Source organism: Myodes glareolus, chromosome 5 (assembly GCF_982192425.1).
Source record: "Myodes glareolus chromosome 5, mMyoGla1.1, whole genome shotgun sequence".
Classification (NCBI taxonomy): Eukaryota; Metazoa; Chordata; class Mammalia; order Rodentia; family Cricetidae; genus Myodes; species Myodes glareolus.
Genome location: NC_142030.1, coordinates 16,937,441 through 16,963,582, shown reverse-complemented (window position 1 = coordinate 16,963,582; position 26,142 = coordinate 16,937,441). Strand labels below are relative to the sequence as shown.

General features: G+C 40.6%; 1 protein-coding gene across 7 annotated transcripts in view; it reads left to right on the top strand.

Annotated features, from left to right (window-relative positions):
* Positions 1–26,142, top strand: part of Drc8 (dynein regulatory complex subunit 8) — a 119,705-nt gene that overhangs the window by 17,219 nt on the left and 76,344 nt on the right. For 2 of the 7 annotated variants that reach the window (XM_087906096.1, XM_085687641.2), the window contains exon 2: positions 14,269–14,348. The exons of 3 other annotated variants lie outside the window; for them this stretch is intronic. In XM_087906096.1, coding sequence (XP_087762222.1) covers positions 14,269–14,348 — 80 coding nt within the window. Of the gene's footprint in view, positions 1–14,268; positions 14,354–26,142 lie in introns of all 7 variants that reach the window. 2 more of the 7 variants (XM_087906095.1, XM_085687639.2) reach the window with 1 other exon arrangement.

The following is a 26,142-nucleotide window of genomic DNA, read 5'->3' as shown; positions in this document are numbered from 1 at the left end:
ATTTCTCCAAAAAATAAATACATAATTCTTAATATCATCCTTCAAGCTTAACAAAACTGCATAGAGTTTATTGAAAACTCAAGCACTACAGTTTTAGTATTTAATTTTATATAACTTATTTAATATTTCTGGCATTAAATTAGGTGTAATAGTGATTAAATAGGTGTACTTCCATTATCAACCAATCATGTTTTCATATATGGTAAAGTTATACTTTAAACATTTTCTGTAGCAAGAAGTTGGTTATTTCTAGAGCAAGCATATGAATTATGGCATTGTTTATTGACATGACTAATGAATCAAGTTAAAATAAGACTTGGTGGGCTGGGGAGATAGCTGTCAGTAAAGTGCTTGAAGGGACCAGAGTGTGGTTCCAAGGAACCACATTTTAAAAAAAACTGTGCATCTTGGCACAGGCTTGTCATCCTAGCCCTGTGGGGGAGACAAAGAGAGGCGGATCCCTGGGGCTCACTGGCCAGCCAGCCTAGCCTGCTTCTTGAGTCCCAGGACAGTTAGAGACTGTTCTAGAAAAAAGGGATTGTGCTTAAGGAATGACAGCTGAGGTTGCCCTCTGGGCTCCATGCGTGCGCATACACACACACACACACACACACAGAGAGAGAGAGAGAGAGAGAGAGAGAGAGAGAGAGAGAGAGGGAGGGAGGGAGGGAGGGAGGGAGGGAGGGAGAGAGAAGCAATAACTTGTGAAGGGGTCTTAAATAGAGATCTTCTCTTAGGGTCTTGCACTGAACTTGGAGCCAGCAAGCCCAGTGATCCTCCTCTCTCGGCCCTTCACAGTGCTGGGGTTACAGTTGTGAGCATAGTCATCCCTGGACTTTTAATGTAGATGTTGAGATTTGAATTTAGGTTTAGGTATTCAAGCTTTTTGAAACAAGTGCTTTTTTTAAAATTTTATTTATTTATTTATTTTTACCCACTGAGGCATCCTCTTAGCCTGAAAAGAACTGTTTGACTGTTTTGTGTGTGTGTGTCTGACAAACATTTAACTAATGATCTGTTCCCTAGCCAAAGAGAAGCATGATGATTATCCATTTTTGTAAACTGGTGATGACATACGGAGTTAATTCTTTCATATGACTTGTTACATTTTCTTTGTGTACCTTTGACTGTGCTAGAACTCAGTCCGTAAACCAGGCTGTTCTCGAACTCACAAAGATGCTCCTGCCTCTGCCTCCTGAGTGCTGAGATTAAAGGCATGCACCACCACTGCCTGGCTTACAATTCTTAATCCTAAATCTTTTCCAGAACATCACTAAATAAGTATACAGGAAAAAAAAGCCAGCAAATTATAAAACAAAAAGAATATCAGCAAGAGGAAAGAAGCCCAGAATATTAGTAATAAATTTGGGGTGCTGTAAAAGCATTGTGCTGTCACTTGCCCATGAGGCTCAGCTACTCAATTCACTGAGCTGGGGGCTACTTGATGGGCAGCCTGTGCAATATAGTGAGAAAATAAAACAGAAAGTAAAAAGATATTCTGATCTCAGGCTGTTTCTTCAGTATTCCCCAATCTGTTTGCTTTGGCTTCTGTGCTGTAAACTTGGATCAGAGTAACCTTAGAAAGAAACTTATAAACTTGTGTGCCAGGTTGACACTCAGTATATAGGGGAATGTGGAATACTTTGACCGGAAAGTCTGATTTCAGTTCTAGGGTTTTTATAAGGCCCCTATTGTGCTCGAGAACACTAAGAAACACCCAGTTTTCTTTTTTAAATCATAAAAAGATGTTGAATATTGTCAGGTAGTTTTTAATGTAATTGAGATAATAGTGCTTTTTCCTGTTTTTCTTCTTTATTATTATTATTTTAATAATTTTAAGGAGCTGGAGAGATTGGCTCATCATTTAGAAACCCTGGCTCCTTTTCCAGAGTCCTGGGTTCAACTCCCAGCACCCACATGGCAGCTTACAACTGTCTGTAACTCCAGTTCCAGGGGATCTGGCACCCTGACACAGACATGCATGCAAGTAAAACACCAGTACACATAAATAAATTAATTAATTAATTTGAATGGATATTTTACCTGTTTGTATGTCTGTGTGCCATGTGTGTGTCTGATGTCTGTAGAGGCCAGAGAGGAAGATAGATCCCCTGGAACTGGAGTTTCAAATGGTTGTGAGCCACTGCGTTGATTCTAGGAACCGAACCTAGTTCTTCTGTAAGAGCAACTGCTCTTAATTACTGAGCCACTGTTCCAGGCCCTTGTTAGTGGTTTGGAAGAATTTTGTGACTTGAAAACATATTGGTTTGTAGCTTTCCTTTTTCTGTTTTTTTTTTTTTTTGGTTTTTGGGTTTTTTTGTGTGTATGTGTCTTTTATCATGTTTAGGCTGTGGTTATGTGGCTTGTATGCTCATACTTGGAGGATGGGATAGGAGCATCACTTGAGCCTAGGTGTTTGTGACCAACGTGGACCAGATGGGGTATTCACACTTAAGAAAAGAGAAAGAATGAAACGAAAAAATGCTTATATCAAGTTTATTTTAACACTCAGAGAGAGTGGGAAGGAGTTTCCTTCGGTTCAGATTTTTGGAAGAGTTTGTGAAGGTGTGTGTTCACTCTTGTTCACTCCATTCCCTTTTATTATTGCATTACGTGTGTTTGCACGCCCTCCTCCCACACAGTGGGTCTTGCCATGTTGCCTAGGCTAGCTTCTAACATATGGACCTAAGCAATTCTGTCTCTAGCTGGGATAGCATGTATGCACCATTATATGTAGATGTGTTTGGATCTTAAATAAAGGTCTTGGGTATATGACAAAAGTATATTCACATGGTAAGTACACAATAAGTATACAGTGGGGACATAACTGCAGTGTGGTGTGTATCTTGCCTCCGTGTTAGAAAGGTCCGCTTCTTTCCATCTACTGCTTAATTATGGAGTAGGTAAGAACCTGCTCTTAGGCTGTTGCATTATTTACTTACTGACTTGTTTTTAAGTAATTTATTTTTATTTATGTGTATGTGTCTTCTCAAGCATATGCCACACTTGTATGAGTGCTTTTGGAAGCCAACTGGAGTTACAGGAAGTTGTTAGTTACCTGACATGGGTGCTGAGAACTGAACTCAAGTCCTTTGATAGAACAGCAAGTGTTCTTAACCCTTAGTTATCTCTTCAGCCCCTACTTCCTTATTTTCAATTAATTAACTAATGTGTGAGTGTGTGTGTGCGTGAGTGTGTGTGTGTGTGTGTGCATGTATGTGTGTGTGGTGTGAGTGCAGGTGCCAGAGAAGCTGAAGTTATAGGTGGTTGTGAGCCATCTGATGTGGGTACTAGGAATTGAACTCACGTCTGCTGTAAAAGCCGTACGTTTCCACAACCACTGAACCTCTCTCCAGCCCCCTTGTTAGGCTGTTCTATAGAAGATTTTTTTACCCATGGTTAATATTCTTAGCTTCATGGAAATTGCTAACAGATAGAAGGGCATGAGATAATGGCAGCATGTTTAGGCTAGTAATTAGAATATTTAACTCTATCCTATACTAATGCGTTTTGCATTTATTTGTTTATTTGGGGAGTGGGGCACCTAGAGGTTAAAGGACAACTTGCTGGAGTTGCTTCTTTTTTCAAATAATTGATTTCATTTTATTTTATGTACTTTGGTATGAATGTGTCAGATCCCCTGAAACTGGAGTTACAGACAGTTGTGAGCTGTCACGTGGGTGCTGGGAATTAAACCCAGGTCCTCTGGAAGAGCAGCCAGTGTTCTTAACCTCTGAGTCATCTCTCAAGCCTCTAGAGTTGGTTCTTTCATGAGGGTTCTGTGAACAGGTTGTCAAACTTGGCCAGAAGTATCTTTACCTGATGAACTATATTAATGTTTCTGAAAATGAATTCTATCATTGAATTAGTCATGCATACAGACCTTCTGATCAATCATTAAATAACTATGGAGAAAGGAACTTATCCTAGAGTTGGGAAGCTTTGGACTAGTACTAATTTTGTAAAGTAAACATTATTTCACTTCAGAATTTTAAGCAAACAATTTTATATTGGAATCATTTGGAGGGGAAATAAATGTCTGAAAATTTACCCTTGAACTATTAATAATGTTGCCAAAGAAAATGCTTTTTTCAAGGATACATGAATTTAATGATTGCTGGTATTTATATTGCCACAATAAAATGTATTGCTGGGATTTTTCTAGAAGAAAATTTGCATTAAGTACTTAGCATTTCTATTCTTAATCACTCAGTTTTTTTGTCTGTACAAAACGTACTCTATTTATTAGAATAATAGAAATGCTTTCTTATATATTTGTATTCTCTGTGAATCAAAGAATTATGAGGTATCTTCCCATCTCCTTTAAATAACACTTTTACTAAGGTGTAGTCTATCTTTTATTCAGTTCACCTCTTGAAGTGCTTAATTCAGATTTTTTTGTATATTCACAAGTATATACAACCATAGGACCTTTAGAAAACTACAATGGTTAATTCTTTTAAGCCTTTATTTAAATTAGGCCCTTTTCAACCTGCCTCACCCATTCCTCAGTGTACAGTTCAGTGGTTTTAAATGCATTCATAATGCGTCATCCCCCACTGTCCATTCCAGACCGTTTCCTCATCCCACACTAAATCCCCATTTCTTCCTCTTCCAGCTCCTGGCAATTCCTGTTATGCCTTCTGTCTTCAGTTGACAGACCTCATACAAGTCAAGTCATACAGTATTGTCCTGTTGTGTCTAACTTATCACTAAATGTAAAGGTCTTTAAGGTTCAAAGTTCCCTTTTTTTTAACACTAAGTAATATTTTATTGTATATGTAGACCACATTTTGCTATCCATTTGACTATGAGTACTTAGATTGCTGCTAATTTTGAGTCAGAATTGTTGGAGCAATAGAAATGAAATGTTTAAATTTTTGAGGAGTTGCCATATTGTTTTTTAAAATAGCACCTGTGCCATTTTATAGTTCCAGAGGCAATTCACAAGGTTTCTCCACTCTCTGCATTGTTTGTCTGTGCTCCTATAACAAATATTGGTGACATTGTAGAGAACTGGAGTTTATTTCCTGAAAGTTCTAGGGATTGGGAAGTTTAAGATGAAATCACTAGCACGCAACAAGAACCTTCTTGCTGTGCAGTCCATGATGGACAGCCAGAGGGAAGGAGGAGGAAGAGAGAAGCTAAGAGAAGGAGGCTGTCTTAGGGTCACTACTGCTGTGATCAAAAGCAACTTGGGGAGGAAAGATTTTATTTCATCTTACATATCCCAGTCACAGTCTGTCACGAAGGGAAATCAGGGCAGGAACTCATACAGGCCAGGAACCTGGAGGCAGGAGATGATGCAGAGGCTGTGGAGGGGTGCTGCTTATAGGTCTGCTTACCATGGCTTGCTCAGCCGGCTTTCTTATAGAATCTAGGACCACCAGTCCAGAGATGGCCCCACTTATAGTAGTCTGGGCCCTCTTTCTTTAATCATCAATCAGGAAAATGCCCCACAAGCCTGCCCACAGATTAGTATGGTGGGGGGCATTTTCTCAGTTGAAGTTTCTGCTTCATAAATAACTCTGTGTCAAGTTGACATAAAACTAGCCAACACAATTGACCCTTTGGTCACTTGACAAAAAATCCATCCCCTTTCAATATTTCCCTTCCCATTTGTCCTTGAGATGGCATGTTAATATTAACATGCAAAAGCCTCTCCACTGTGATTGAGATTCTATCTCACCAGTGGCACCTCCTTCATGTCTTTTATTTTTTTGAGACAAGGTTTCTATGCATAGGCCCCAGTGGTCCTGGTTCTCGCTCTATAGACCAGGCTGGCCTTGAACTCAGAGATCAACCTGCCTCTGCCTACCAAATGCTGGGATTAAAAGTGTGAGCCATCACTGCCTGACAACTTCATGCATTTAAAAACTAGAAACCATTTGAAAGACTCTTATACATTGGTAAGTTTGGCTACCAACAAAGGTAGAGCCTTGACCTACCTGCTCTGGACCACAGCATCTGTGTGCTGACCATGTGGAAAGACTTACCAGACTTTGTCTCAGAGATGATGGTTTCCTTGTACCACTGCTAATTTCTCAGCCCCACTAACCAGTATCAATTGTCCTAGAAAGGTAAAGATTTCACTTTAGTGGTTCTTTTTTTTTTTAGGTTTTTTTTTCATTTATTTATTTAAAGAATTACCACTTCCTCCCCTCCTCCCAATACCCTCCCGCTCCCGCTCCCCCAATTCCCTCTCCTCCTCCCTCCCCATTCCCAGGAGCAGTCAGGGTTTCTTGCCCTGTGGGAAATCCAAGTTCATCCCCCCTCCCTCCAGGTCCAGGAAGGTGAGCATCCCAACAGACCAGGATCCCGAAAAGCCAGTCTCACTTTAGTGGTTCTTAATTCAAAATATAAAATGGCCCAAACATGGGTTTTGTTTTGTTTTTCAAGACAGGGTTCTCTGTAGACCAGGCTGGCCTCAAACTCACAGAGATCCTCCTGTCTTTGCCTTCCGAGTGCTGGGATTATAGGTGTGCATGATCATTGCTGTACCCCCACCTCCAAAAGAAACATTTTTAAGGGACTCTTAAAACTTGACTCTGAATTGAGTGTGTAGTGGCACATGGCTTTAATCCCAGCACTCAGAAGGCAGAGGCTAACCTGATCTACAGAGCCATCTAGGACAGTGAGGGCTACACAGAAACCCTCTTTCAAAAAACAAACAAACCAAACTATAAAACAACAAAACCAAGCAAACAACAGAACCTCACTCTGGAGCTTCTCAAAGACAAGCCTTCATTATTCTCACTGCTCTCAGCATTGTCTCCTAAATTCCTACAGAACAGCCTACTGAATTCTGAGGACTCAATGGCTTTCCAGCACAAAGTCCAAATGCCACCCCAGTCCTCCCCAGAACACCATGGGGTCAGGCCTGTCACAGCAATATGGCCTGACTGTACCCCTGGTACTAATTATGTCTTAGGGTTTCTAGTGCTGTGATACAGCACCATCACCAAAATCAGCTTGGGGAGGAAAGGGTTTATTTCATCTGGCATGACTCGATCACATCCATCATGAAGGAAAGTCAGGGAAGGAACTCAAGGCAGAAGCCAGAGGGCAATTCCGTTTGTTCCTCATGGCTCCTGAACTTGCTTCCTTACAGCATCTAGGACCACCAGCCCAGATGTGGCACTGCCCACCTGTCAGTCTGGTGGGGGCATTTTCTCAACTGAAGTTTCCTCTTCTCAAATGGCTCTGTGTCAGGTGACATAAAACAAGCCACTCTGGAGGCTGACTTCACTCAGTTTCTGTGATAAGTACATTAAATCAATTGAGAGAGCACAGGCCACGTGGCTTGGTCACCTCTTAAAGGTTCTGACTCTTAGTACTGTTCCAGTAGCAGTTAAATCCCAACCTGAGTTTTAGAAGCGACAGGCACTCAGACATAGTGACCTGGTATTTCCTTTTTTTTTTTTTTTGACAATAGGCATACTAATGCATGTGAGGTACTATCTCATTATGTCTCTGATTAGCATTTCCCTTATGACTAACAGAGCAGCTACTTGTGTTCTCATTAGTTATTTGTATTTTTTAAAGGAATATTTAATTAAGTCCATTCCCCATTTTAAATCAGGATGTTTTCATGTTGAATTATAAGAGTTTAAAAAATATATTTGGAAATGTAGGCATGTGGCACATATGTGTAATCCCAGCATGTGGGGAACTGAAACAAGAGGCTGTCCTGGGTTGCATAATGACTCTGAGGGCAGCCTGAGCTTCATAGAGATTCTGTCTCAAATTTAAAAAAAATAAAATTAAAATAAGCATATTTGCTGGGGACAGGCTGGAGCCTAGTTCATAAAGGCCTTCATGTGTCCAGCTAAGAAGGCTTGCGCTTACTTGGAGTGGCCTGTGGGGACCACTGAAGGGTTAGAGAGCTCAAAGTCACAGAATTAAACTTCTAGTCAGAAAGGTCATCCTAGCCTTGGGCTATAGCTCAGTGGTAAAATGCTTACCTAGCTTGCTTAAGGTTCAGATTCTAGTTCCCTTACCACATAAACAAAGAAAAAAATAATAGAAAAGAAAAAAAAACTCTCAAGCAAAATGTGAGTATTGTTTGAGGATTGGAATGGAAAGGAGGTGTTCAGAGGTGGTGGGCCCCTAAACCTAGATGGCAGCAGTACAGATGGAAGGGCAGGGGACCATTTCAAACACGTTTAGTAAATAGATTAAGAATCCGTTCATTGTGAAATAGAACTCTGGACATGCCTTGTAAATTGATGAGTCTGAATGGTGAATTTGGAGGGGATAGGAGGAGGAGGAGAGAGAAAGAGATCACTTGATCAGAAATCTGACCACAAAGAGACTTGGTAGGTGGCATTCCCTGAAGGCATGGACTTTAATGGATCAGTAATTGAAAGGGAAACCATCAGTCAAGTCCAGATTATAGGGGACTTTTACATAAACTAGTGTATATCACAGTCTCGCCAACAAGCTCGTTTCATAGGTGTGGCGGGGAGTGGGGAACAATAGGGACTGTTGAAAATAATACACACACATTAAATGGAGTACATAAACTTTATACAACTTTAGATTGAAGAAAGTAGCAAAGACATTTGGGATAGATGGAGATGTTTGAATATGGAATAGACACTAGATGATTGTAGTGAATTTGGTTATTTTTTAAGGATATTAAAATAGTGTTGAGATTATATAGGAGATTGTCCTTATTTTTAGGAGATGCATGTTGAAGTTTTCAGGGGTTAAGTATCACTGTGCCTGCAATTACTTAGAGATGGAGGGAGGGCAGGAAAGAATGGCAGTCTTAACAATATTTCAATCTAGGTGGCGGGCACAGGGCAACTACTAAGCTTTCAGCTTTTCTGTATGTTTGAAAGTTTCTTGATTAAAGAAATTGGAAAAGACAAGCTATGAGTAGGAGGCTACGAGTAGCATTGGGGAGTGGAATATAGCTAGTGATTATTTGAGTAGGATGGGAAGACAAAAGGCAGGAGGTGAGTCTCGAGTCCCTGAGATAGCTGAGCCATAGGAGAATGAAAAAGTTTAAGGTGATGACTTTTAGGCCATAAATGGTTTGTCACTCAGAGCTAAGCATGGAAAGTAATATTGTGTAATATGCTAGAATAATAACTGGAAAAGCTTTTGGACGTTAATAATCAGCTTGATAACCTTCTTTTGTTGTGAGTGCTGGAGATAGACTTGTTTATCTCGCCTTGCATATGCTAGGCAAGCCTGTTTCCACTGAGCTACATCTCCTTGTTTTTAATTCATTATCATCCTCATCCTCCTTGTTGTGGGAGGTGTGTGTGTGGTGTATGTAGTGAGGCCGGAGGACAACTCCAGGGAGACAGTTCTCTCCTTCTACCGTTCACGTGGGTCCCAGGGACTGAACTTGGGTTGTCAGACTTGCATCTTTACTCACGTGCCAGCCTTCCTTGGCTGTGTAGTTGAGACTGGCCTTGAATTCAGAATTCTCCATACTGGCTACAACATCTAAAATATTAAAAAGAATTTTACTCTTTTCTTTTTTTTTCCAATTTACTTTCTGGTCTGGAAAGATGGCTCAGTGATGAAGAGCATTTGTTGCTCTTTCAGAGAACCCAATTTGATTCTCAGCACCCACCTTAGATAGTTCATAGCTACCTGTAAATCTAGCTCCAGGGGATTAGAGACCCTTTTCTGTACCTGTGGTCACCTGTACTCAGAAGTGCACATGCCCACACACTTAATAAGAAGAAAATTGTTATTACTATTACTATTTTTGGGGGGAGGTTTTTCAATGCAAGGTTTCTCTGTAACTTTGGAGCCTCTCCTGGAACTTGCCCTGTAAACCAGACTGGCCTTGAACTCGCAGAGATCCATCTGCCTGCTTCTGCTTCCCGAGTACTGGGGTTATAGACATGCGCTACCACCGCCCAGCTATGAGTGTTTGTTATACTCTTGTAGAGCCACCAGCCCCTCAGTCCCCACTGGTTGCATATTAAGATGGATGCCAGCTTTGGACTTCTTTATCAATCCATTTCCCCAGGAGTTCCCTGAGTGGGCAACTGTGGGCTCTCTGATTTCTGATGGTTCTGACTTATAGGAACTTCCCTGGGGTTAGGGATGTAGACTACTTGGTACTTTACTAGCTTTTATGAAGTGATGACTTAGATCCTTGATACCTATACTGCATAAACCGGGCATGGTGGCACTTGCACGTACTTCCTGTACTCAGTGGTGGAAAGAGGACCAGAAGTTCAAGGTCATCCACTGCTGTATAGTCAGTTTGAGGTCAGCCTGGGATATGTTGAGACTTTGTTTCAATAACGACACCTTTCTTATATTCTGTATAACTTCAACCATCTTTCTGTGCATGTGCACACACATTTGTGACTATGTGTATACTCATATATGTGTGTGAATGCATGAGTGTGTGTGTGTGTGTGTGTGTAGCAGCCAACATCAGATGTCTTCCTCAATTGCTGTCCATTTTATACTTTTGAGCTTGGAGCTCACTGATTCGGCTACAGACCCTTGAGATCACAAGCATTGCTGTCACGCTGAGTTTTTATGTGGATGTTGGGGGTTGAACTCAGGTCGTCATGCTTTTCAGTGAGTACTTTACTACTGAGCCACCTCCCACCACTGAATTCCAATGAGATAGATGACATTGCACGAAAATGAACTGGACAAGATTCTTCACTGATGAAAATAATATAAATGTCCACAATTGCAGAGCTGGTTGAATTAATTTTGGTAAAGATCTCTAATTAAATACCAAGCAGTCACACAGATGTATAATGCAATATCTTTTGAGAAGGAAGAATACTTACACGTTATCTTTGAGTGAAAGATCACGGGACAATATCAAGTAACTAATTCTGGGTTCTCCAGAATTAAAGATTTTTAGGTGATTTTAGCTAATTTAAGCTCTCCCGTATCCTTTGCCCTGCTGCGGGTATTGGATAGTTTTGATGGCCAGCAAGACCTTCTGCTCTCATTTTACAAAACCAAGTTAAAGGGCTGGAGAGATGGCTCAGCAGTTAAAAGCATTGCCTGCTCTTCCAAAGGTCCTGAGTTCAATTCCCGGCAACCACATGGTGGCTCACAACCATCTGTAATGGGGCCTGGTGCCTTCTTCTGGACTGAAGAAAGAAGACTGTATACATAATAAGCAAATAAATAAATTTAAAAAAAAAAGAAAAAAAACCAAGTTAAAGAAGTGACCTTGAAAATTGTTCGCAGTGCTTTTGGCAGGCGCTAAATCTTTGCTTTCCAAGGAGCTTACATAAATGGTTAAGTGATAATAGAAGACCCCGGTAGGGGTTGGGTAGAGAGCAGAGCTGACAAGTCATAACTGAAAACAGGTGGCAAACAAGCACATGCACTATTACTGAGATTCACATGTAATCAGAGAAGTGTAAATCTAAGTAATGAAGCTCTTCATTGCCATGCTATAGTAAAATTTAATTATGTCAATAAATTCTGTTGTGTTCCTGTGGTGCTGCTAAAGATGGAAGATTATGCTGCACTCTGGAAAAGAACATTTAAAGAAAGGAACTACTGATTATAGTTCTTATGTTATGAATACTAATAGTCTGATGGAGAGAGATTTAGGGAAGAACAGGATTCAGTAGGGCAGATCTGGGTTTCATCCGACTCTGCTCCTTAATATACTCTTGGGTGAGTTGCTAAGCCTCAGTGAACCTTGGTTTCTTCAGGTCTATGAACAAGGTATTTGGCTCTATGGCTCTGTGTGTTTATAAAACACCCAACCTGGAACCAGACACCTCGTCCTCACCCTGTAGGTACTTCATGAGTAAATGAATGGTGGTGCTGAAATGGCTTGGATAAAGATACATATAAAGGAAGACTGGAGGGAAATATGGAAAATGACTAGTGACTGTATTAGAATAGAGAATGAGTGATAAAATTTTCCCAGTTTTTATTTTGACTTTTAAATTATTATTTCTTCCTGTGGCCTCTACCTAAGGTGGAGGCAGATGTGAGGTCTCTTTCCATATTTGGTGGTTTTATATTTGTGGTGAACTATGCTCATACTTTATCCTTTTCTTCCTTTCTGGGAATCTTCTTGTACATCTTCACAAACTTCGAGACTTGATTACATAGCTGTATCAGTGTAAAAATTTGAGACTCGATAATGACCCCCTTTTATGGTGACACCAGTAGCCCCTCATTTGTACTCCATCACTAAGCTGTATCTCTAGTTACCCCTTCTTTTACTCATTTAAGCACTTTAAAGTCAGTCTTGTCCTCCCACCCCCAAATCTGTCAGCACATCTTAGTGATCGTAACCAGAATCCTATCATTTCTTTCTATGTCTGTGATTTCCTTATGGTCTCAGCCACTGTGGTGGTTTGAATAGGCATGACCACCATTGACTCGTGTATTTGAAGGCTTGGCCTATAAGGAGCAGCACTACTAGGAGGTGTAGATTTGTTGGAGGAAGTGTGTCACTGTGGAGGTGGGCTTTGAGGTCTTACATGCTCAAGGTAGGCCTAGTGTGACCGACTCTTTCTGCTGCCCGTGGAACAGAGATAGGACTCTCAGCTCCTTCTCCAGCATCATGCTTGCCTACATGCTGCCATGCTTCTCACCATGATGACAATGGATGGACCCTCTGAAACTGTCAGCCAGCCTCATCTAAACGTTTTTCTTCGTAAGAGTCACCGTTGTCCTGGTGTCTCCTCACAGCAATAGAAACAAACCCCAACTAAGACAACCGTTGACCATATCTGAAGAGATCCTGAATCAGCGTCGGCCCTGGTCTCTGTGTCCTTTCCAGTGTTTTCTCAACACAGTGACAAAGGTGAAAAGAGGATCAATCAGGTCACCACAGTGCCTAGAACCTCCCAGTGATTCCTCGTTGCATTCAGAGGAAAGTTCAAAATCCTTGATGGATTCATCTTCCCACACAACAGCTCACACCATCTGATCTTTAGGCTGCTGTTCGGCACTTTCTGTTTCCACTGTCTGACATCTTTCTGGAGGTGTTTACAGATGGCTCTTCCTGCCTGACAGCTGTGTCCCTGTCACCTTTTTCCTAAGGTGGGACTTTTTACATCTCTTACTCTTTTTTTTCTCTGTTCAAGGTCATGCAACCTATGTGTCAGCAAGTATGTAGACATTTATACATCTTTCCAGTAAAAGTAACTGTGAGGCAAAACCTTTGTCTCTGTGGATTCTTTTTATGACCTTGTTAGTGTCTGGAATGTAACACATTGTCAATAATGCTTGTTGACTACTTCACTGTTTCATGTAAGTGAGCTTCAATCCCACACTTGTTTAAAGGCCTTTGAAGGATGCACAGATGGGTTTATATGCCTCTCACCCACCTTCAACCTTTTTCAAGAGCAGAACAAAGGTGATGAGCAGATCTAACAAGTAGATGGTGTTTATTGTCTTGAGTGTTCTTTTCTTGTTGAACTAGGATGGCACCCAAACTACATTAGATAGAGGGTAGGCTGGAAGGTCTCCCGTTGAGATCTGGGTGGTGACTTTTAGGAGTATATACTCTGTGTATCTAAGAACAAAATTAGGGCCTGCAGAGATTGCTCAGTAGAGACATGGCTCAGTCACTGAACTGGCAAGAGGTGATACAAACAAGAGCATCTGGATTTGAATCCCCAGCAAACACATAAAAGCCAGGAGAAGCTGGGCACGTCTATGACTTCAGAAGTGGGGTGGGGTATAGTAGAGACAGGCAGGTTCTGGGGTATGGCTAGCTAATCTATCTGAAACAATAAGTTCTACATTTGGCGTGGGCATGTGAACGCACGTGCACATGCATGTGCCCATACATACACATATGCACATGCACATGCACACACACCACACCACACACATACACACACAAGATGAAAATTGAAGTAATTTTAGTATTATACTTCAGAAAAAAAGTTTGGTGCCATGACTTACCCAACGTGAGGCAGTACACCAGAATAACCTCTTCCTTCTTTAACTTGCTTTTGTCAGAGCTATTCTTTGGCATTTCCAGAGGGAGTTAACATGGCATATAATTTATAGAGGAGACCAAGAATGGCTCTTCAGGTTCTTCCTTATTTAGCTTTCTACTTTAGCCAGGCATGATAACACATGCCTGGAGTCTCAGCATTGAGGAAATTGAAAGACAGCTTGGTCCACGTATTGTGACAGTGAGACCTTGTCTAAAAACAGACAGATAGATGGTCAGACTAAACAAACAAAGAAAAATCCCAAAAGATTTTTAGTTAGGTTACTGAAATTTTTGTTTTGAATTAATAATTAAAGAAATTTTGTTTACTTTTTATTTTGCAGAAGCAATAGTGGTAGAATTTCATAAGAAGATCAAAGACGCCTTTGAAGTGTTTGACCATGAAACGAATAATACAGTAGATGTGAGGTTTGGAAATATTTATTGTTCTTATAATTCTAAATTATGGACACAATTCATAGAAAAATAGAAAGAAGCTGTTTTCTTTCCCTCTCTTTTTTCCTATACTTTGTGTTTATTGTACTATTGAAGTATTTATTTTCTTGTGCTCTGCATTTCTGTTAAATACCACTTCAAGGTAAATTCTGTTTCCTATTTTTTGTAGTCTAGTTGATGGACTATGTTATCATTGTCTATTCCAACCTACAGACTGTGAGCCAATAAAGATGAACTTCATTATAGCTTTAGTGATGGCACATGTTTGGTACTCAATAAATCTCTGTTTAGTGAACAAAAGGAATTTGTATTTTAGAATGTACAAATATGGAATGGGGAGATGGCTCAGGCTGTGCAAGCATGAGAACCCAAGTTTGAATCCATAGTGCTGATGTAAAAGCTAGGTGTGGCCACACATACCCTTTACCCTAGCATTGGAGGGCAGAGACAAGCAGATCCCAGGAGTTCAGTGGTCAGTCTAGCTGAACAGCAGGCTTCAGGATCAGGGAGAGACTCTGTCTCAAGGGAATAAAGAAATCAATAGAAGAAAACATCTGATGTCCTCTCCTGCCCCCCTAATAGACATTCTACACATACTATAACAGTGGTTCTCAACCTCGCTTACACTGCAACCCTTTAATACACTTCCTCATGTTGTGATGACCCCAATCATAAAATTCTTTTTGTTGTTATTTCATAACCCTAATTTTGGTACTGTTATGAGTCATAATGTAAATCTTCGTGTTTTTGATAGTCTTCAGCAACCCCTGTGAAGGATCATTTGACTCCAAAGGGGCATGACCCACAGGTTGAGAAACTGCTGTACTATATTATATATAATAATATAGTATATATATATATACTGTAATGAATTATATATAGTATATATAATTTTTTAAAAAGATTATAAAAATATATAGATATGTATTATCAAGCTACCATTACAAAGAATATTTACAGAATGATATACTCTTCATGTAAAATAATAAATGGGCTAAGCAGAGTATGAAAAAGTTGAAAGACATGATGAATATAGGTAGGTAGAGCAGAATACAGGTGTGGTGGTCCATTCCTGTAATTGCAGCATTCAGGAGCTAGGTCAGGAGGATTATGAACTTGAAGTCAGCCTTAGCTAGGTAGGGAGACTCTATGTTAAGGGGTGAAAGTGAAGGAAATCACACAGGATTCTAATAGAAATTGTAGGATTTGTACCACATACAGCAAGGGAAAGCCATGAATTCATTCTTCCATGGGGTCAGGCAAAGTGAGGGTTATCTGATGAGTTCACAGTCTAAGAGCTTCTGGTACTCAGGCCAGCAAAGCAGTGGGGAGCCATATAAGGTGGTACACGAGGGAATTGCTTATACACCAGGCCACCCATCACTTCCTATTCTAGCCAGGCAGGTCCTGAGTGCTTCAGACTTGAGCCAAACTGAAGGAACAGTATGAGACTTCATCCGTAAATTGTAACTATATGCATTATTTCTCATACCTGAGAGGGGCTGAGATTAACAAGATTAACAAACAGCTTCGTGTCTTCATTTTGACATTTGTGAAGTTTTGTTTTGTACTCTAGTTTTTGTGTGACAGATAAGGTTGTGATAGACAAGGTGAAAGACAGGTACATTTGTCCCCATAACACCTCGCTTGTGGTGGGCTCTGCTGGGTACTAGTCTTGCTGAAACAAAATAGCCAACAGGAGCAACTCAGTTTGAGAGTACAGCCATCATGGCAGGGGTGTCATGGCAACAAGAGCTCGAGGTAGGCGGCCACATTACATCTATAGTCAGGAAGCAGAGAGAGAAATTTGAAATTCAGCTCACTCTTACGTTTTTCTTTTGTCCTGGGACTCAGCCTATAGAATGGTGCTGCCCAGTGTTAAGGAGACTGTTCCACCTCCAGTATCCTTCACAGACATGCCCAGAAACTGACCTAATCTTATCCCACAGGCATGCTGAAAGGCTTGTCTCTTAGTTGAGTCTAAATCCTGTCAAGATGATAATCTAGGTTAACCATCATGGGCATTGTGAGTCTGGTTCAGCTATTACAGTGGAAATGTGATGGGAACTTAAGGTTAGCATGACAGGACTGTGTGGCTCCCAGAAGCTCTGGTCACCTCTCATTCTGTAGGAACAGCTCTTCAAAGAGTGCTGAGCCTTGTCTGTGTGTCCTTGCAGGAAAACAAGCAGGGTTTTCTGGTAACACGGAGTGTGCAGCTGTATCTTGCGACTAGGTGGACTAGATAGACAATGGACAAGTTCTTGTCCTCTAACCTCTCCTTGAACCTCAATGGCTTTCTTCCTGGGCCAGGGGAAAAGTACTGTTGGGGAAGTATAACTTTAGATGTGTCTGTTTGGTTGGTATCTCTGGGGATGGATCCAAGGTCTTACGTGCCAGGCAAGCATTTTTCTGTTGAGCTACATATTCCCAGCCCTGCCCCACCTTTGTGAGGGAAAGAGGAAAGGAAAAAAGGTGTCCACAGTCTAGCTGACAGTCTAGCTTTCCTGTAATTGACATCTAGGAGCTTTGTGTCCATCACCTCGTTGTAATGTTTTTCTTTGTGTGAGAGGGGTAGCACCTCTGGTTTTGGAGACATTTGCTTAGTGACAAGTATGATTTTGCTTAGTGTCACCCCAGGGCTTTTCCAGTTCTAAGTGTCTGACTGTGCTTGGGAGCATGCCCTCCTGCCCTCATCCTCTCAATCCTCTCAGCCCAGCCCTTCACGGATTCCTAGGCTTGTTTCTTACTTTTATTTTTCTTGACAGTAGCAGTAAAAGGGAAATTTCCCATATCTCATGGGGAGGGGGGGTGCCAGCCAGGCCTTTTATGGTAAAAGGGCCAATTCATGAAAAAAGGATGTGTTTATGGGCTTCAACTTTCCCCTATTCCTAAATAAAGCAATTTTGCTGAGGCCCCAAGGGATAGTGTATGTGCTTATAATTTAGTCTACTTTATTAAACAGATGGTTACTAAGAGAGTTGGCATTGTTCTTTGCACTAAAAGATTAATATTTGAACAGTAGTAACGTGGATGACTGTAGCTTTCTAATCTTGATTACTTACGCTATTTTTTTGTTTGTTTGTTTGCTTTGTTTTCCTTTTGAGACAGAGTCTTACTCTGTAGTGTAGGCTGGCCTCAAACTTGTGGCAGTCCTCTTGCCTCAGCCTCCAAGTGCTGGACTTCCACAGTGTATGCTGCTGTGCCGGACTCCTTAGACTGATTTAAACGGAACTTTGTTCTCATGTTTTTGTTCATTTTGAATCACCATTTATAAATTTGATATGAAGGACAGAGACACAAAAACTCTTGCCCACGGTTGCACAATAGTGAGCAGCAGAGTGGGAAGTCGAGGTTTTTTTTTTTTTTTTGTTCAGCAGTGTTTTCCAAGTTGGCTGTACCCCAGCCCCAAGGGAGGCCCCTGGGAATGCTGTGGTGAGCAGGGTCAACTCTCTCCATTTATAAAAGCAGTTGCTCTGTTTGGAATTTATTATGGCTTATGATTAAAAGTGAAAGTCTAAATAGATGTTTATTTTTAACTTACTAAACAGTTTATATTTGCTGTTTGAATTGTTAGGCCTACTGTATAATATGCTACCTTTTGTACAATAGGGTCCAGTTTCAACTGGCTTCTGATCTATTGTGTTATCTTCAATAAGTTCAACACTCCATTAAGAGCTATCAATTTATAAAACACTTTAACATCTGATAAAGAGTTTATTACTCTTCAAACATTGAAGGGTTGGAGGCAGTATTCTGTGTAGACTGATTGGTGCAGAGGAGTGTCTTTGAGTCAGATATATTGGATCTTGCGCATAATCCCAGCACTTGGGAGACTGAGGCAGGAGGATAACCACAAGTTCAAAGCCAGCCTGGGCAACAAAATAAATTTTTTTAAAATGCCCCTCAAAACTTAAAAGAATGTTTTTGTATGTAGCAAGAGTGCCAAGGGTTTTACAGTGGCCTGCATTGGGCAGGAAGAGCTGTTCTGTGAGAGGAGACCAGGACATTGGCCTTGGGGAGGTATGGAATTGCTTTCCCTTGGTGTAGACCTGGGCTGCCTTGAATAGTTTATTGGTGGCTTCTTTCCTTTCCCCTTCTCTCTGCTGTGCACAAATGGAAAGATGTTTATTTTAATTTTTATCATAATAGATAGAAAAGAGGCCTGGTATTGGGAGTGCCAAGCGAGTGGTAGGTTTCTTGCTACTACGTGAAACTTTACGAAATGTCTCCTCTGCTTCTTCAGACCTGGGAATAAGCACACTTTCTGGGTCCCAACCTAATTTCTTGATGCTAAGGAACTTATGCTCTCTGTGGCCCTCCTTTCACTTCTGCCGCACAGGACTGGAAGGATAGGAAATTCTCCAGGTGGTTAAGAGACATCCCTGTACATCTTCAGTGTACCACATGTGACTGAGAAGTCAAAAGTATTTGTATTAATAAAACAGAGGACGTATTAGGTATATTTTTAAAGATTTATTTTGTTTAGTGTATATGTTTATACACAATTATGCACCATGTATATACAAATGTGTGTAGGTCCCTGTAGAGATTAGAAGAAAATGCCACGCTTCCTGCAAGTCACAGGCAATTGTGAGCCTGTTCCCCATGCGGGTGCTTTGGAACTGAACCCAAGACCTCTGTAAGAGCAGCCAATGCTCTTAACCACTGAGCTATATTTCCAGCCTCCAGTATTAAATAATTTCACTCTTAGTTTTGTCATGAGGATTTTAAAGTACATGATGTGTAACATTATTTTCCACAATTTTTATTTATATAAATGTACAATAGATTTATTTCTAGATGAATTAATAGGGCTAGTGAGATGACTCTGTGGGTAAAAGTGCTTACCTGATGACCCGTGTTTGATCCCTGGGATTCACAGAATGGAAAGAGAGCCAACTTCCACAAGTTGTCCCTTGACCGGTTTGTGTACACACACACACACACACACACACACACACACACACACACCGGTCATTGGTGAACATTTTTATAACTCTTAGAAAATTATTAACCAGAAGCAATTAACTCCGAATAATATTAGCTATTATTGCTGTTGTTCCACTTTATATTCCTTAAGTAAATAATTTATAAACTTTTCTTCTATTTAATATGGTATAAGTAATGTTGTGGTATATATAATAATATCTTAAATGAAAATTTAATTTATTTCTGTGTTGTTTTATGCTTTGAGTTATAAAGCATTTAATTTTCTTTTCCATTTTTAAATTAGGTTTTGAAACCTAGCTCCTTGAAAAATACTGGACAGGTTTTTAATATCATTAGCTAGAGGCATTTTGATTTTGCTTAATATAAAACATATCATAATATATTTTCATTATTACTTATGTAGTTTTTTAGTCTGTGTTTAGAAATTAATAAGATTAAAAGTTAAATGTTGAAATAGATGAAATATGTACATGGAGAAAAATCCTAAAGGTACAGAGACTATTTCATAAGTGAGTCTCTTTACTTCTAGCTCCTGAGTGTACAAGTGTCTCTGATTCCCCTAGACAGTGTATGTGTGTGTGAAGGTGCGGGTGTGTATGCACACCATATGTGCATGCAGAGGGCAGAGGCAGCTTTCAGGAGTGGGTTCTTCCTCCTCCTTGGAGGCGGGGTCCCTTGCTGTGCCCACAGTGCTGCATCCTCCATGCTAGCTGGCCCGTGAGCTTTCTGTGATGTTCTTGTCTCCATTCCCATTGCAGCGTACATCAGCTCATCTGGCCTCTTAGCTGGATGCCAGGGATTGAACCTAGCTTGGTCAGGCCTTAGTAGCAAGCAGCTTCACCTGCTGAGCTTTGTCGCTGGCCTTCTTTCCCTGCTGTCCATGAAGTAGTTTGGTGGACTTTTTTTTTTGTTGTCAGTTTTTCAAGACAGGGTTTCTTGGCATAGCCCTGGCTGTCCTGGAACTCTTTCTGTAGACCAGGCTGGCCTTGAACTCAGAGATCCGCCTGCCTCTGCCTCCTAAGTGCTGAAATTAAAAGTGTGTGCCACCACTGTCTGGCAGTGTGTATGAATTTTTAACACAAGTGAATAAAGTATTATATAAACAATCTGTATCCAGCATTTTTGCTTATCAGCTATCAATATGTCTTTTATTATTATTTTTTAATTAAAAAGTTATTTTTGAGACAGTGTCTCATTTTGTGGCCTTCTAGGCAGGAGCTCACTTAATAGACTGGGCTGGCCTCAAATTCATAGAGATCTGCTTGACTTTACTGGAATTAATATACCCTGCCCTACTTATCAATATATTCTGATGATTATTCTTTTGTATTGTCTACAGCTCTTCACTTCATTGTGTCAATGTATCATAATACGCTGAAGTACTTCCTTTAATTGATAATTTAAATTGCTTATAGGATTTTGCTTTAATAATCCAAGCTGTAGAAACTCTTGGTATATGTGATATTTTGCAACCGTGAGAATTTTTCTGTAGGATAAATTCTTAGAAATAGGTCAAAATGCATGGATATTTTTGGACATATTGTTACCCTGAGAAGATGGTCTCCCATCTTGCCATGTGATATGGCCTGTTTTTTCTCTTTCTGAAAGTTCGTCAAACTGTTGATTTTTATTTTCTGAATTATGAACACCTTTCTTTTTTGCTTTTTGCATTTATGTGTATGTGTGTGTAGGTGCATTGCCATGGGATTCATGTGGAGGGCAGGGCATCTTTTGGGAGTCACTTCTTTTCTTCCACTGTGTGAGTTTCAGGGCATCCAGCTTAGACCTCCAGCCTCAGAGGGAATCATGGTTACCTACTGACTCATCTTGCCAGACCACGAACGTTTTTTCTAGCTCTAAAAATTATTCGTATCTCATTTTATTTGCAAGCATAGTTTATGACCTTTGCTTACTTTTCTTATTTAATTATTTCTGGGTCTATAAATTAAAGATCTTAGTGTGTGATTAATATCTCATGTCTTCTTCCTTTGATTTTATTTCTGGCATTTAGAAATTTAAAAATATTTATATTATCAACCTTTTGCATATGAATAATTTTTGGAGACAAAAAAAAATTGCTGGCTTGGTGTGGTGGCAAATACCTTTAATCTCAGCACTCTGGAGGCGTAGACATGCGGATGTCTATGAGTTTGAGTCTAGCCTGCTCTACACGGTAAATTTCAGGCCAGAAAGTGTTATATAGTGAGACCTTGTTTCAAAAAAGTCATTACATTAGGTTGTTTGTTATTGTTGGTTTTCCTGCCCAGGCCCAGGGACCTCCACATGTTAAGCAAGTACTTTATTTACCATTGAACTATCTCATAATTTGGAGAGTTGTCACAATAGAATAATTTTTATTACCCCGAGCAGAATTAATTTATTAAAAGTAAATAATAAAAATAGAAACATAGTCTTCTTTCTTTCCTTCCTTCCTTCTTTCTTTCTCTCTCTCTCTGTCTCTCTCTGTCTCTCTCTCTTTCTTTCTTTCTTTCTTTCTTTCTTTCTTTCTTTCTTTCATCCATTCTTTCTTTCTTTCTTTCTTTTTTTTGAGACAGAGTTTCACTGTGAAACCTGGATCTCACTCTGTAGACCAGGCTGGCTTGGAACTCACAAAGATCTGCCTCCCTCTGCCTCCTGAGTGCTGGGATTAAAGACGTGCCCAGAAACATATTCTTTAAGGAATTCTTGAAAGGTCAAGACAGTATTTTTTCTATATGGTTAGTTTTCAAATTCAATTTGAAAGGAACTATAATCTTACCAAGAAATCACACTTTTTGTAATCTGTTCTTTTTTAATTTAATAAGATAAAAGTATGCTAGATGTCAATAGAGTTAGTTTCAGGGTCTGCCATTGATTTTCAAAATTGCACCCTTATTGATTAATTTTTCTTAGCTATTAAGTTGAAATAATGATTTCTGCACACTTAAACAAAAGACCATTGCTGTCCAGTAGAAAACAGGAGTGCAGTTTTGATAGGTATTCTAACATTGCATCACATTGCAACATTTTAAACAGACTTTGTTAAACCAATTTCAGATGCTGATGCTCATGAATTTGGGAGCCAAGCGAGAATAGGCTCCCACCCTGGGAGAAAAGGCTGCTCTTTCCTGTCTTCTAGCCACACCCACTGTCCTGGTCCTGTGCTTCAATGTCTCTGCCACAGACTGGCTAGTATGGCTGATTATATCAACTGGTATTACAGTTACCTATGTCAACTCTTGTAGAAGAGGTATGAAGGAGGTAGCAGGTCATGAGACCCCCCTCCAACCAGTTGTATGTGGTTCTGCTCTAATTGCACATGACCTTAGGGTCTCTGGGTTGTTGGGGTGAGGGACTCCATCTACACAGCCGTGTGTGGGTCATCATTATGCTGGGTACAGACCTTCCAGTGTGACTGCTTTAAGGTCACCTGTGCTCCTGCCTGTCACCCCCTCACCTATTGCTCTGTAAGTAAGTCTGCTAAACTCATTTGTCCCCAAAGTGAACTTTGGTAGACCTGCACCTTAGTTTGTCACTGGGACATAGGATGATTAGTGGGCTATAGATACATGATCATAATTGCATTGTTTTTAAAAATAAAAAGAATTTGCTTGAGCATGATATGGTGGCTCACAACTGTCATCATAGCACTTGGAAGCTAAAGGCAGGAGGGACAAGAATTCAAAGTTATCCTCAGCTTGTAACTTCTAGGCTAGTCTGACTGTATAAGACTCTGTCCAAAAAAATTGAATTAACAAAAGAAAAAATTAACTTCCATTGATGAAATTTTGGAGTCTCAAATGGTGTCATATAAGACATCATTTAAGTTCAGAAAAGAAGATTTTAAGAGATTATAGGCACATGAATGTGTATGTATGGGTGTGTGTTTTCAAATAATCGACTTCAAATGTACAAAGTACCATTTAGCGTTTTGCTATCAAAAGAAACCAATACTTTAAAAATTTCTTGTATTCTTAGATGGATGGAGATGGCACACACCTTTAATCCCAGTACTTAGGAGGCAGAGGCAGGTGGATATCTGGGAATTCGAGGCCAGTCTGGTCTACAGAGTGAACTCCAGGACAGAGCCAGGACTGTTTCACACAGAAATCCTGTCTTGAAAAACAAAGCAAACAAAAAATTCCTGTCTTTCTCCAAGTTATCTTATGAATTATTTTTACTTACAAGATAGCCTATTTCCTTTCTTTCTTTCTCTCTTTCTTTCTTTCTTTCTTTCTCTCTCTCTCTCTCTCTCTCACACACACACACACCACACACACCACACACACACACACACACACACACACACACACACACACGAACACACACACGAACACACACAGAAGAAAGAAAAAGGGAAATCCACTGCAGTGGATTGAGCTGCCCAGGTTCTGGGTTTGTGTTTGTTGTCGTTGAGAGGCTCAGGGGCTCTCTCTCTATTTCGTGTCACTGCTGTGGCTGCACAACAATCAGCTCTGCTCAGCTAACCTGCAGGTGACCGTTCTCCCAGGTCCTTCCCTGCTACTTCTGCTGCTGCTGCCTCTTCACCCTGTGTCTGCCCACTCAGGGCTTCTGCAGTCTTAGGGTATGGCTCATTGCCTCCTGTGCTGCTCCCCTCCTAGGTGCACCGCCCTGTATGTCTCACTTCAAAACTTCCGGGCAAGAACAGGGAAGGTCTGCTTTGATCCCTTATTAATATTTGGCAGAGGGCGCCCTTCTTGGGCAGAGCTAGACTTCAGAGGCCTCTCTTGAAGGCCGTTAGAGAGATGTGACTTTGGGGTAGCTGGGAAGACATATCAAATAGCACAAAGCATAGCAAATATGTTCAGGAAGAAGCCCTTATCCCACTGAGGTAGTTAAACCTAACAAGAATTCCAACCCCATCTCTAGACCGGCAGTTGGAACTCAGTAGTGAACTCACTGGTTTTTTACCGATGCTTTGCTGGTTGTGCTAGTGATTGATGTCCTAGTGAGCACTGTGGTAGAACATGTGGTAGATCTTATGTTTTCCCTTCTGAGCTGTGACCCCACTCTAACTTCCAAGTTCCCTGGAGATAGAAGGGGACTTGGGACCGTGGTCCAGTAGGCCATGTAGTTGAGTCTTTGTCAGTGGAATGTGGGGCACATATCAAGATGGGTAGAGTGATTAGCAATCTTTCTTTTCCTCTTCATCCCCTCCCCTTCATTTTCCCTCTCTTTCTCTATGCCTGCCTCCCGCTTCTCCTGCATTTCTTCCTTAGGCTAGGAATTTGATGAAGGACCTTGTGAGCAGTAGGCAGACACTGTACTGTTGAGTTATAGCCCCAGTCCCCACCACCCTTTCCCCCGAGCTCACAGATTCTTTCTGAAATTTATATTTCAGAATATTTCTGAAGAGAACAAGGGGGTATATGGAGGGTTTGGAGGGAGGAAACAGAAGAAATTATGTAATTATATTATAATCTTAAAAAAGTATTAAAAAAAATCAACTGGCTGGGCAGTGGTGGCACACACCAGACAGGTGTTTCCCTGAGTTTGAGGACAGCCAGGGCTATGCAGAGAAACCCAGTCTTGAAAAAAAAAAAAAAAAGTAGTAGCAACAAAATCTAGTAGCGAACTATGTTTTTTTTTCTAGGAATGTAAAAGTACCGCTGTATTAGACATTTATTAATGTAGCACATTGTGTAAATATACCTGAGAAGAAAAGTCACGGATCATCCCTGTAGGTAGTTCAGAGGTCTTGCCAGAACTTAGTGCATGGTCCTAAGTTTAAAGCCTCAATAAAGTAGGTGTTAGGGAATGCTTCTTTAGCCCCAAACTCTTACTCCATGAGGAGGTGTGTGCAGTGTTTCGGTTAAAATTAGGAACAAGATAAGGGTATCTACATTTGCCGTTGTAAATTGATATTAATACGAGGCATAAGCCAACACAATCAGGCAAGTGGTAACATTGATATAGACACTGGACCTGAAATGGTAGGAGGGAGAAAAACTATGTGCAGATGTATGACCAAATGTCTAGGAAATCTAGGAGAGTTGATAAGGAAACTATTGCAAAGAAAAGTAAAACGTTGTGAAGTAGTAAGAAGCAAGTGTAATCCACAGAAAGCTGGTGACATGATTTGCAGGGAGAGGCATCGTGCATGCCCTGACAGCCTGAGAGAAATCCCTGGCTCCCACTGAGTGTCCTCTGATGTCCACCTTCTCTCGGTGGTGTGGGTGTTGCTGTACTTGCCACCACACTCATTATAAGGGGAAATGAATAAATATTTCAAAATAAAATAATATATAGACATCAGGAGCTTTACAATTCTATAAAGAGAGCCCAGTTAGGTGGTACAATGGAGGGTAAGACCCGTTTATAATAGCAAAAATATAGTTTAGAGAGAACTGCAACAAGAAATACATAAATCACACCACATGAAAACCCACGTGACTTAAAAATAGAACACATGGAAGGAAACCATGTTTGAGGGATAGAAAATTTGAAACAAAGGTGTCTGTCAAAACATCCTAAATTGACATAAGTTCAGCACAAATAGGAATGAACATTTTCTGTAACTTGACAAGCGAATTTTAATGGATTATGAAAAAGTAAGCTAGAACAGCCAAGGCAACTGACAGAGAAGAGCTAGGAGGCCAGTACAGCTTTATTTAATATCAGCGCATATTGCAGGAGCTGGAGAGATGGTTCAGTGGCTAAGAGCATGTGCTGTTCTCACAGAGGCTCCTTGGAGAGGAAGGGACACAACCACCTTTTCTGCCCCTGAGGCCACTCATGCACGTGTACATTCACACAAGAAAGTGTGTGTGTGTGTGTGTGTGAGAGAGAGAGAGAGAGAGAGACAGAGAGAG